The 14,040-nt window shown below is 31.7% G+C and overlaps 2 protein-coding genes across 3 annotated transcripts in view; one reads left to right on the top strand and one right to left on the bottom strand.

Moving 5' to 3' along the window:
• The window catches only part of LOC135840474 (suppressor of lurcher protein 1-like), a 275,632-nt gene that overhangs the window by 191,171 nt on the left and 70,421 nt on the right, over window positions 1-14,040 (bottom strand). The gene's annotated exons all lie outside the window — the stretch shown is intronic.
• The window catches only part of LOC135840478 (calcitonin gene-related peptide type 1 receptor-like), a 94,206-nt gene that overhangs the window by 8,358 nt on the left and 71,808 nt on the right, over window positions 1-14,040 (top strand). For both annotated transcript variants that reach the window (XM_065357056.1, XM_065357055.1), the window contains exon 2: window positions 12,010-12,140. In XM_065357056.1, the coding sequence (XP_065213128.1) occupies window positions 12,020-12,140 (121 nt within the window). In that variant the 5' untranslated portion in view covers window positions 12,010-12,019. The remainder of the gene's footprint in view (window positions 1-12,009; window positions 12,141-14,040) is intronic.

The raw sequence follows: 14,040 nt of genomic DNA on the forward strand, positions 1-14,040 counted from the left end.
GTACATAAAAATCGCAATATTTTTCAAGATAAAAACATCTAAAAGGTGCTAAAATAATTCAAATTCTCAATGGATTCTTTCAACTTTTATGACTGGAAGAATAAAAAACAAATTCCCTACTCACTTGTAACTATTGATTTTTTAGAACAAAGCCAAAGATCTACGTTTTAATTAAATTTTTTCTCTGAATGTTGCGGGGTTCTCATCTCCAGACTTTCAAACTTCCATTTTTTTCCCTACACAATTAAAAACTCAAATGAAAATCCAATCTAGTACATACTATTTGCTCATCTTCAAAGTATTTTGTTTAATTGATAAAACTTTTCAGATACGTACTTAGTACCTACACCCGAAGTTTCAATTGCGACAAAATGTTCGCTAGAATGACCAATTTGCAGCTCTTTCTTCAACATTTCTTGACAATCATGACGAAAGAATCAAATTACAAGTCTTCAGGAATGTCGATTAAAATTCAGTTGACAATTCTCTCATTTTGAAATTATAATCGTAAAAGTACATAGCTACTTATTCGTCAAGTTTTAACTTATGTGAAAAATTTCAATAGTGATAAGAATTGATGGAAAATGTAATTTCAAAGTTTAGTTTTTAAGATTGCAATTAAAACTGCTACTTGGATAAATCTACGAGTAATTCAAACTTTATCTCATTTTTATCAAAATACGTTCACTTCAATGCTGCCATTTAATTTTAATCGAGTAGCCCTACTTTTTCCTGTCAACATTACAATTGAAATTTTTAATACAAATGTTTTTACATGGGTTAATCAATTAATATAGGTAGCAATAGGTCTAGAAATAGAAACATTACTACTGTAATGTTACTTTTTCAACATAAAACCCATCCACAAAATACTTACTAAAAAGCTACTTTTCTCGACTAAGTAGCCTTAACGTATCCTGCCAGATAAATGTAATAGAACATCTCATGAATATCGTTCGATTCGATATAGTAAAACGCATGAAAAAATGTTTATGTTTTTCCTTATTCGTACAACGGATGATAAACCCTTCGTATCGAATAAAAATTTTATTTGGTTAGACATATCGTATTAGTTGACCTACCTTTTCAGCTACATTTTTTTTTCTCAAACAAAATTCATCTCACGCTGGAGTTAGCTGGAACAATTACTTTTAAATATAGGCTATCTCAAGGATATAGCAGGTGACAGGATTTCATTTTTTCGCGTGTTTTAATCGAAAAATTACAGATTAAAATCCTTTTTCTGCTTTATCTAACTTACAGAAAAATAACTAAATCCCTGTAAAGATTGCCGAGCGTAGTTTATCTCTACATTGTCATTTTTCATTTTGCTTTTGCTTCGCAAATTTTTTCGTCATTTTTACATGATTTATTACACTAGCAATGTTCATTACAAAAATTTTACGACTATTTTTCAAGTTGCAATATTACCTGTAACGTTTTACGACAGGGGGAATTTCATTATGCATATTTTTTTTAATTATGTTCAAAATTTACTCGAGCTTCGAGAAAGCTGGCGTGTCAATTTCCTTTCCTTTCGTTTGTTTTCTTTCGAACACGAAAACACGAAAGCTACAGTGTACCCATTTGTAACTGAACTGTCGAATATTTTACGATAAAATATTATACTATTCCTAACAGGAAATTATCATTCGACAAGAAAAAAAAATTATACATTTTTCAAGTAGGTAGGTATTGATTATTGCATCAAAATGAAGAATTTCAAAACGATCAGCATTTTTGAATCATTATTCAAGAACCACAGAAGCAAAAAAGCTTCATCTTCCAGTCTTCCAGCCAGGTACTATTTTTGATGAAAAAAAAAAAAAAAAGAAGAAGAAGAAGAAAAAGAAAAAGAAGAAGTCTTTAAATAATTATCGCGACGAATTGCTGGCTAAATTACAAAAGTTTATGCGCCTTGAAATGTTGAGTTTAGAAAATTCTTTTATACAAAAATTTCTATCTCGATGCTTTGATGAAACAAATTCACAAAGAAATAAGCTCATGTTGGATTATTAAGCTTGGCGAGACAAAAAAGAACCTTTGAAAATTCGGTTATCCTTATAGCGGAAGTGCAGAACAAACAAAAAAAATAAAAAAAAAACGAAGAGATAAATTACTTTATAAAATAAATACCTAACTCAAAAATATATGTAATTACGTTACGTATACCCAATTTCTTCATTTACACCAACCAAAAAGTAGCGGAAATGAAATACATTTTATGAATAACATGAGAGGTATTATTTCCTGTAAGATAACCCAACAATGCAAATTTAGGTAATCGAAACTTCAGCCTTTTATTCCTTTTCAAAGTATATAAGTAAAGTAGTTCGGGTAGAGTATTTATTTAAATTCTATATTCCATTAAATGAAATAGCTATCGACCTGTTTCTCTGTGTTTTATATTGGCGTTAATGTCCTAGTGAATACAATTCCCACGTAGGATAACAAATGAACCTCAAAAGTACCCAGACATCTAATCCTTTCAGTGTTAAAAATCAATTTAACGAAAAGAGTAAATTGCTAGTAACGTTTCCGTAATTAGTTAGCTCTACCTATGTGACAAGTTACTCGCTGACAAAGTCATTAAAGCAAATTTTTCCTACCGCAAAGCAAAAGAGAGAGAAAAATCCGCGACGAATTTTCAAAAGCAAATTCGTTTTTGAACTTCTCTTTGCTACCTAAATAAGTCTTAGGACTGAAAATGTTTTCATGTTAACGGAATCGTGCCATTAATGTAATTTAAGATGGATTAGTGGCAAGTCAAGGTTTTAATTCGTTCATTAATAATGGAAAATTAATAATATTGCGCGTTAATTTTGATTAATTACGAAAAGTAGTTTTTTTTGGGGATTTTCCATTCGCATTTATTTTTATTGACATTCTATTTGTTTGCCAATAGACTGAAAGACGATTTATAGATGTTTTAAAAAGTCGCTTATCGTTACTGTATTACAGCGTAACGAGCTGTGCAGGATGCCCGGTAAGTAATTGTCAACCCACGTGATTTGTATAGTTAGTATGCTACGAAGAAAAAACGTCAAATGAACATGTTCTCTGATTTTATTAAATTAAAAGGACAAATGGCGGTTGGAAAAATCAATCTTGATCAAGTTTTTTGTCATGAGAGAGCCATGAGAATGCAGACAGTACTTAAAACACGAGGTGCTGCAATGATTTAGTAGGTACTACATTTTCCAAAGTTAATTTCAGTATAACTGTGTACCTACTTTAAATTACTCACAAGGGAGGTACATACTTCAAATGACAGAAAATTTCTTGAACCAGACAAAGCTAAATCGAAAGAGTATCTATGCAAAAATATATCACCACACCATGTAAAATTTTATCAAATGAAGTACATTTTCAAATTTTTGGTAAGTTTTCGAAAATTCAAGTTTGGGCCATGAATGGGGAAAAAATCAAAATTTCATCCCATTTCCGAAATCTCGAGTCTCGAGTCACTTGGTGATGATTTTATTGAATCGATTTGGAGTCTCCATGCGGATTTTCGAATTCTCTGCTTGTAAATAGAGTGAAAATGAAATTCATGAATTGTGCTGCAGCACCTACGAACTCGGATTTATCATATTTTGTGACCCTTTCGGACGATTTAGGTACATATTTCCATAATCGTTTTGAGCCAGGTCAAATCCAAAATCATCTCCAGGGATTATTTTTGAAAAAAACTAAAAAGCTAAAATTTGATTGTGTACGACTTTTTTTTGAAAATTGAAGAATAGCTCAAAAATCCGCTGGAGGTTCCAAAACGATTCAAAACCATCACAAATCGACAAGATACATAGGTCGAGAAAGTAGCATAAATAAACCAAATTTCAGTTTTTTAGGTCAATTTTGAATGAAATTTTAAAAGTTTTAAAAATTTCTAAAAATCAAAAGATGAATTATCTGATATTTTGGCTGGTGGTGTGTTTTGTACTTTTGGGACTCTCTTTCAATTTTCTTTATAGTCTGTGCCAATGCCTTGAATTGAAAAGTAATTTTCAATTTTCAAAATTTTACTGATGAACGATGATTCTCGTTTCTAATTTAAAATCATTTGTTTTTTCTTTTACACCATTCATTTTAACATGATATTTGTATCCAACTTTCAATTTTGAAAACTAACTTGAAAATCAGAATTTTTCGAAAATGTTCTCCACTGTTTCAAATTTTGGGAATTCTACAGAGGTTCGATTCATACCTATGAATACAGAGTAGGTACTCTTTTCATATTCAAACTACTGACAAACTACTCAAATTTATTAACATTTTTTGTGATTTTTTTTTATCCTCAAGAGAAAAATGGAAAATGGTGAATTTTCTTGGCTTTCACTGAGACAGCTAGGACAGTTGATTCATACGAAGAATGTTTCAAATTTCAATATCAATCAATTTTACACATAATCAAAATTCACCGATTTTTAAAAGTGTCTTCAGCCTCTTCAGAGCGAGAGAGAGAGTACAGAGCATGTTCGTTTTCGCATTATCCAGAAAGAATAACTTCATCTTCACGACATTAACTCAAACTTGATTTCCACAGTTTAAAGATGCAATGAAATTTAACTTGCCAACTTTCATTAAAAATTTCGAAAACTGAAAGTTGATGGCAAATTCAATTTACAAAAATCACTACAATTGTGTAAGCTATCATCAAAAATTATGAAAAAATGATCACTGACGTAACTTTTGGTATTTTGTTCCAAAATTGATCGTCTTTTAAGCAGGCAACTGCCTAAGAAGGATGGGTTGCTCCTCATTTGGGTCAAAATTTGGAAGAAAAGTTTAGGCACTTCCCCTCTAACCCTCCAAAATGAAGTTAAAATGCAAACAAATTATCCCAATATTGCGACACAGTTAATCAATGCAATAAGTGCACATGGTTTCAAAGATACTGAATAGTTGGTATGTAATTGATTGCTGAACCTCATTGTCAGTTTCACCCTCTGCATCTCTTGAAATACATATATTCAAAATTTGGAAAAAGTCAAAAATCAAGACTCAAAAGTAATACGAAATTGCATAGAAGTTTTCCTCTCAAATATTATGAGCTATTCTTGAGAGGGGAAGGGTAAAAATGGGACATACTTAATCAAAAAACCAAGGCCATTATCCCCCTAAAAAAAAAAGTAATAACGATTGACAGATATTTTATCCCGCATAATAGTGCGAAAGGAAGGATGAGGCATTTAAAATCGTTACAAATTATGACATGAAATCACATTGGATAATGATGAAAAAACATCCCTTCCCACATAGTTTTCCTCAGGTAAAAACTACGACGAAAAAAATTGGAAAATGATCAAAAAACATTTGTAAGTATCGTAAAGTATTCAATTCAGCTTAGCGGAAAAAGAAGCTTGCTTTTTAAACAGTTTTTCTATAGTGAAGAGAAAAATTCGATAATTCAAGAAGCAAAAATAATAACTTACGCCGGAAAAAATGGCAACTTGCGAAAAAGCGAAATATTTTCGCCAAATATTATAAAAAAGTGAAGTTGCTGAAAAAATTAAAACTCTGTAAACACTTTTTCCACCTGGAAATAACAAAACCAAGGGTAAAGTTTTTATCGGTCTATCAAAAGCAAAAGTGAAAAATTAGTCTTCGGGGAAAGATACCTATCTTATCCAAATGCACATTTTTTCACCTCTCGTTTTAAATTCGAGCTTTCGAAACATTCACCTTGTATTCCTTTGAAAAAAAAACTTCTATTTAGGAGATTTCATCTGAAATCCTTGGTGTTTTTTTGCTCGCGGTTCTACAAGACATTTCGTTCAAATTTCACTGATTTTAATTGCTATCATTTGCCTACTAAGTACGACGACGTATTTAATTAAAGCTATATCTATGTAGTTTCAAATTTTCATTAAATTTTCTTTCTTATATACCATCTAGGTATGCTTCGGAATTCACATTTAACATTTATTAATTTTCAATTGATCACGGATTACCGTTTTAAAAATTTGAAACGCTTCAAATTACATTCCTTTTAAAATTAGCAAACGGCTTAAACCTACGCCACGTCAAGTCGTGTCACTCAGCTAAAATTTGAAAAACAACCTAAGGTATATCTACAAATTGAACTATTTTAAATCGCCTCTGGCTTATACTTCAGACTACAGAAGAAAAAAATTTTCAATTTTTCACATCGCGCATCGACTAACGATTTACCGAAATTTGATATTTTTATTTTTAAAAATTGTGTTCAATATTCAACTCGTATACATTTCCAGAGAATCAATTTTCACCTTTCGTGCGAACCCGTTACAACAAAAAATACGAATTTTTACAATTCTTTACGTCATGTAGCCCACTTTAATAAACGAATTCAGACTTTTGAAAACCGTTTTTTTTTTTCATCACGTTTATTATATTCTCCTGTTTTTCTTTCAAATGCTGAAATCCGTATGGCGAAATTGAGGCGAAAGTATTCGTCGGTTTAAACGTATGTGCGAAGGAGAAAGGGGTGGAAGGGTGCTGAATTTTATCTAACATATATAATGGAAATTTCCCAACGAACAATAACCCTCGATTAAGCAATATTCCTTTTGCTGGGTGAATGTGCTCATTTTCGAAATTTTAACTTTCCTTTTTACATAACCAATTTTTAATGCTTCGCGTCATATGAGAAATAAATTCATCAAAATTGACATTGAGTGATTAACTTACAATCAGAAAATGAGGAAAACTTTGTCTTCATCGAGCAATCTTATCGGAAAAATGCTTCACTCGCATTTATTTAATAATATCTACATACTTTGGGCTTACAAGAATTATATCAAGATTTAAGCATTTTTTCGTGATTTTAATCGAGAAGAAAACATTGAAAAAATTCCATATTAAGGCCTGGTCATTTTATTGGCTATTAAAATTAGGAATCGTAAAAAATTCGAATATTTTTATTTAAATTTGATCGTGGAGTATGATTACAATATTTTATAACATTTTGAACTCATAGTACAGAATAATAATAATAATATCTAATGATCCTTTATGACGATTCGTTCAATGAAATTCAATAGATATCTACGGTATCTTTTTCAAGGAAACACACCTTCATCTTTCACCATCTACAGAATTTTAATTCCATGTAAAATAAACTCACCTTCCAAACATGTTTAGGTATCTGAAAGGATATACTTATAAGATTTTCTTACATCAAGTATCACAGCGATATCAATATTTCGAAAAATTTCACGACGTTTAGGTTTTATTCTAACCCCCAATACTGGCAGTGGCATCCATACACAAAAATCCTTTAATCTTTCTCAAGATAGCAATTCTTTAGCACTTTGCCATCTCACTTGGTACTTCGTACATCGCCTATATGTATAGATAGTAGATATAGCATTTGAAAAGCATGTTAAACGTTTCGAATCAAAATTACACGAACGTTACATTACGCTATGTAATAATAAAATGACATTTTTTTGACGTTGGGTATGACGTAAAATCGATGCTTTAATTTACGAATGATAGAGTTAATACGACCCACCATTCATTTCATTTGAAATAATCCACACACAATCGGAGTATCTAATCGTTTAAGACTGTAAAATTAAGCTCATTCTAGCTCATATTATTTATTCGTGAGGTGAAAAGAAATTGACGCGATGGTTAAGCCACTACGACGACTAATCATTTACGCCACAAAGGTGAATTTTTTATAATGTTATGCATAAAACATTAGTTCGTCGTACAACAATAAGATACCCACTTACGAAGCCGCCACTTCAATCTTCAGGTTTCGATTCGAAAACGTGTCAGATCGTTTCCATTTATAAATTTTCAGCGATCGAAGTTTACTTTTCCGATTTTGACAATTTTTGAAATCATTCTATTGGGCATTGAATCACAGAAATTTGTACAGGGACCACTGATAGATCTAGTCTTTGAAATGTACCCTTAAACGTAGATAATATATATGTAAAGAGGGATCTCTCTGTACATCTGTAGATCTCACCGTTTTCATGCTCTTCAACTTTTAATTAGCCTTGATCCCAACCAAAATACTTCCACCTCCAGGAATAAGTCCCTAAAAGGGAGGTTTCGGGTCTATTTCCTGCCATATACTTTAAAACCTGGTTTTTAACCTATTTCTCCATAAAATAACAGAAAAATTAGGTCTATTTGATTATTTTTCAAGAATAGTCGAAAAATGAGTTACCTATTTAGAGAATTTTTCTCAATTCGACTGAAGAAATACGAAATTAACTTTCAAACGATATGATTATCTTTAAATTTTGAACCTATAAATCCTCAAGAGATCCATAAATATTTCAGAATAGGTAAAACAAAATGAAAAATATACCCACCACAGACCTTATGGAGGAAACCAAGAGAAAAAGTTGAAAATAAAACGAAGCTGACCATTTAGGTACCTACATCAAAACTTGTGTAAGTTGAAGGACATCCTTCGTCAAAGTATATCGAAGGTTATTATTTGAATTTGAATCAAAACAAAAGCAACAGCCTCCACAAATGAAAAACATCCGCTGAGGAAATTTAATAGTATTGACAATAAAGACATTTTCTTTATCAATGTAGATTGGCTCTTCGAGCCCGAAAATAAGCGCTTTCAAAACAGCGTATAATTAAAGGTAGGAAATTTTCTACGATATGTAAATTGATAAGTCATTATGCAGTTTAATTAAAAACTGAAATACTCGCACGCTTCAACAAATACGGATAAAACATAGCATCGTCTAAACATCAGCTTAAGGTGTGATCAGAGAGAATACGAGTACAATAAAATGAAAAACCCTTTGCAATTTTTTTTCTTTTCTTTTATTTAACGAATAGGTAAAATAATGTATAATGATTTTCAATCAGCCGCAACTGATTTGACGAAAACTTTTAGTGATTTATTATTTCACCCAACTTCATACGGACTATTTGTTTGTTTGTTTGTTTTCAACTTTTGACTAAATTCACTGCCTAATAACGATTCTATGTATTAGACAAAATTCGACGTAAAAAAATCCTTCGCTAAATATTCTCAACCAGCAAAAGCTATAAGGTAACACCTGCTACAACACTGGCATTAATACTCACTTGTAAAAATAAGCCCGCACTAACGTCGCATTCAAATAGGCTTAAATTTCTGAATAAAACAAGGAAATTTAATCGCAACGCAAACTTAAAATAGGGATAACATATTGACTTTTTTCGTCAAATTCCTGCACTCGAGTAAGAACACAGGGAGAACAATCTTACTTAATTTGTCATCCACCTACAACAAAATTAAAACTTGATCAATCACCAAACGTCTACCGTAACTCGAATACCAGATAACTAAATTAAATTATAAACATCTCTCGTATCCGAGAGTTAAAAAAGAAGAGAAAAATCTCGAGAATTATAGTGTCATCGAGCGAAATTATCTAGAAATGAGCGTTCTCATTCGTTCATTTTCTATCCAATTACTCTCTTGCAGTAGTATTAGCAACATCAATTAACTAGGTATGGCTACTTTGAAATTGAGTAATACAGTACATAAGTAAGGTATACCCTATCTATACCTATACCTACCACACCTATATCCAACCTTGCACAGTTTTCATAAATTTTCTGCAACATAAACAAAACCCTACACTATTAAACTTTACCTACTTGGAGACTAATTCAATTCTCATTCAACCTGCATCGAATTTAGAAATAATTGGAAGACTTTTCGATTTTCTAATGGCTGTGATATTTCAAGCACATTCGAAAAAAAAAATCAAAGAATTTCTACCAATTTTGTTTCCGAACAACCTCAAATAAATTGCCTCTACACACGAATTCGAATTTCATGATCTGGCAAAAAAATTACAAAAAAACAGTCTTATTTGTACATAAGAAAAAGAAGAAGAGAAGAGAAAAAAAACTGAAAATCATTTCCGTAAACTATCACCTTTCACGGGACGAAATCAAGTTCATTATTTTGTCGAAATTTTTGGCCACGCACAATAGAATTCGGTGTACTTTCATTACAATACGTACAGTGCGTTTCAAAAGTCTTGATCAGTTACAAAAAAATACAGAGAAGAAATTTCAAAAAGAGAGTGTTTCCTATACAACAAACCCGCAGTTTAGCTCAAAAATCACAAAACAGCATTTTGAAACAGCTTGTGATGAGTAAAAAAAATAAAATAAAATACAAAAAAATATTTGCAAATTGACTCACATACGTAGTAAGTACATATTAAAAGTTGATTATTCTGTTTTTGATTTTTTGGGGGGTGGGGAGGGGGTTGGGTGTCTCACAGTGAAAAACAGATATGGTTTGAGTAGGCAAGAGTTACAAAATGGCAGCTATGTAGAACTCCGTTTATTGTGATGGATAAAAGAAATTGAAATTAAAATTCAGAAAAATATTCAAAATCAAACTTGCAGAGCACTGAAAATTGATGTTTTCTTTTCTAATTTTGAGGAGGAGTGTTTCGCAGTAAGTGAAAATCAGAGATACATGTTTGAGTTTTCATTCTTCATCCAAGTGAGATTAATTCATCACTGTAGAAAGTGTTGAACAAGAAAAAAATCTTAGAACATAAGACCAAGTAAGTATAGCCAATAAGAGAATCCTTTGACTCCAGAATTTCCACTTGAAACGAAAACTTTGATTGGTCGGGACCTCAAAAAATCTCATCCCCCAATTTTCAGTTGTTGAAGTTGATTTTTCGATTTTTGGTGATTTTTTGAAGTTTTTGTTTTACAAAGTAATGCTGGCTTTTACATAAATCATGCTAAAATTTAAAAAAAGACTGTATCGATCTGCCCACCATATGAATTTCAACAGCTTAAATTTTGGCTGAGGGGTGTGTGTTTGATGCCTGATCGACTGATATGATCATTGATCAGATCTGAAGCTGAGCTTCATAATAACTACTCTGAAGAATACTGGGATAATGAGTCAAAATTTTCCTTTTCCGCTAACTTTTCTCAAAATGAAACAAGTTTCACGATTTTTGAGTCACCCTGTGAATATAACAAAATTTTTTGGCGCTAGTAGGCCTATTTGAAAAACATGTCATTAAAAACACAACTGCATTGAAAATATGCACATCACTTGGCATTTGTAATCGTATGTAAGATTAAGAGGACTTTTGAGTCACACTGTTAACATATCATGAAAAAGAAAAAAATACATACACACCCTCGTTCACCTATACTGTCTATTACCATGACCCAAATAACATTTTCACTCTATATTTCGAGAATAAATAATTTAATTTAAATCAAAATTTAACAAAAACTGAACACGCAGTTTCCTCCATAGTATATCAAACCCTTGGGTGAACATGAAACGCCTCATACCTTAATAGGAAATCTCTCTTCGTCGGTATTAAAATTATTGCACTTGACACATTGAAGAGAGCTATACACTTCATAGGCTTGCTCTTAGAGCTTTGTATAATCACTCATTACTTTGTTGGCCCGAAGTAACCACACGATACCTTATTTACAAAGCATCATACCTATACACATAAGCCATAGCTCATCTCAAATAGTCAACGTCAGTGGTAAATTCGTTTCTTAAAATATCGCACAAAGAATAATAAGAATTTCGATAAACTGTCACATGCCAACGATTTTCTCGTATTTACAAAAGCGTCAACACCGCACTCCAAGATATCAAACTTTCAAATTCACAATCGCTTGTATCACACCTTACAACAAAAGCTATCTAAACAACAACCTACGTCCTGTCGTCAAATAAGTTCCAGTTTCTATCTTTTTCTCGCCGACACGGGTAATTTTTCTGGAAATTCATACCACCAAGTTGGAAAAATTCGCTATTTTTTAGCCAAAGTTTAGATTTAGTGAGGAAACTCGTAATGAGAAATATGATTAGATATGTTTTTCTAGCTGCAACTAAACTTAGTTTTCTTCAAATTTATACACAGCATATCAAAAAAATATGAACTAGCGTGACCCAAACCACCTTAGAAATTTTATACCTACCTAGATACCTACTTATATAGTTAAATTTCACAGAAAAATAAAATTAATTTTTAATTTCAGATACCACGTAATGGAGGACAGCAACAACATGCAGAATTTAACCGAAGATAAGTTAAACACAAATGTGAAATTTTTATGGGATTTGTACGTGAAATGCAACGCCACCAAACATGAAATTTTTGAAAATCTCAGTAAGTAAAGCAATTTAGTCATGAAGCGTTCGAAAGGACATTGCGCAAATATAGTTACTAGACATCGTGTCGTCTCGTTAGTTGGTACACGTTTCGTAGCAAGTTTTTCCTCCAAGTTCAATACGCTCAATAACATACTTAGATAGATATTTACAATCTGCAAAATAAAAAATTTAAAATATTCTAGTTCTAAACAAGACGCCACACACAGCCTTTTTTAAATTTCAATCTCTATACACCATTTTGCATTTACATTGGATTCTCTTTCAATTTTCTCACCAAGTAGGTATTTTATTTAATCGTACAATAGGCCTTTAGGGATACGACAAATACAACTATTTAAAATAGGTACCCTTCCAAAATTTCCAAAAAAAACTTTACAAGTACGAAGAGAAAATCTTAATTAGGTGTGTTTTTTTCTCAATCCTAAAAAATGTTCATTTTATACCATCGAATCAATTTGTTCAGTACCTATCAATTATACAATCTTTGTTCTTATTCCAAATGTCTGATGACGAGGTAACCCACATCTCTCACAGCTCAAGTTTTACATTTTTTAAAAAAAAGAATCACTTTGCCGCAATTCAATCAAAATTAAATGAGATGTTCCTCGTACAAATGTACCCCATTTTAATTCAATTAGTGAAATAGGATGTTTTGATACGTGGTTTGTAAACTGAAATGATAACCAGATGATGAATACATGTGAAATAATTCTATATAACCACAATTTAAACTAAACTCTAGGCTTTTACTCAAAATCTTGGAAAAAAATTCAAACTTCTTGGCATATTTACTTAATTTTTTGAAATTTTTTATTGCAAATTTTTACAAAAGGAGGTAAAAAAAATTCGGAATTCATAAATCATATTTTTTTTTGCTTTAAAGCAGAGAACAGACTACGCGCCTTTCATTATCGCTTTTGGCATTAATTAAATCACGAAAAAGAATTTTTTTTCCCTCGAGGGCAATTTAGTTCATTAAACATACTACAATAAGGAACTGCCTGCTTTATCGCATTCTCATTTTCATTTTACCCATTTTTAAATGTATTGAAAAGCCACGTTCTCGTAACTTCTCAACACTGCAGGCGTAAATGTTTCAAGAGTTAAGAGAATAATTATTTTTCACGCAAGCGTATATTTTTACAGCTCAGCGAACGAATGAACATTTTTATCAAAACATATTATTTCTATCAATACCGGCTTAAATTCCCGATAAGTAATAGTTTTCCTGTCAGAAGTTCATGAAATCGTAGAGAAGAATGAAATTTGTACGTGCGTTTCTTTTTTCAATATTTCTTTGAATCTTGGACCATATTTTAGACAGTAAAATTGCAATTGATACATTTCCAGGGACAAGCATTATAAACGAATGTAAAAACCGCAGTGAGCAATTTTCTGTCTGATAATTGATTGATCTTGGATTCTATCTCACATGATCGGGGAACCCGCATAAGGATCTATTGCACCCTCCCTTCCATTTCTGTTTGATGAAATTTTGGGGAAATTTCAAATTTTAAAAATCTACTGGAGGCTCCAGTAATTTTCAAAAAGTTGCTTGAGGCTCCAAAACGACTTAAAATCCACCTGCAGCTGACTTAGTAGCGTATTGAAATTAGTTTGCAGAATGAATTTCGGCTTTTCAACTCCATTTGATGAAATTTTCTATGGGAATTTCGAGTTTCAAAAATCTTCTGGAGGCTCCAGAACTGCTCAAAACGGGTTGAAACAGTTTCCAATCGGTTTGGCAGGTCCAAAATAGGGTATATCCCAAATTTCAGCTTTCTTGGTCAATTTGGTAAAATTTTGATTTTTTTTCTCTCATTTTTGGCCTAAATTTGATTTTCAAAAATTCACCAAAAATCGAAAAAGGCACTTCAGCACTTGAAATTTTGGCA

The sequence above is a fragment of the Planococcus citri genome, chromosome 3 (genome assembly GCF_950023065.1).
Source record: "Planococcus citri chromosome 3, ihPlaCitr1.1, whole genome shotgun sequence".
In the NCBI taxonomy this organism is placed as follows: domain Eukaryota; kingdom Metazoa; phylum Arthropoda; class Insecta; order Hemiptera; family Pseudococcidae; genus Planococcus; species Planococcus citri.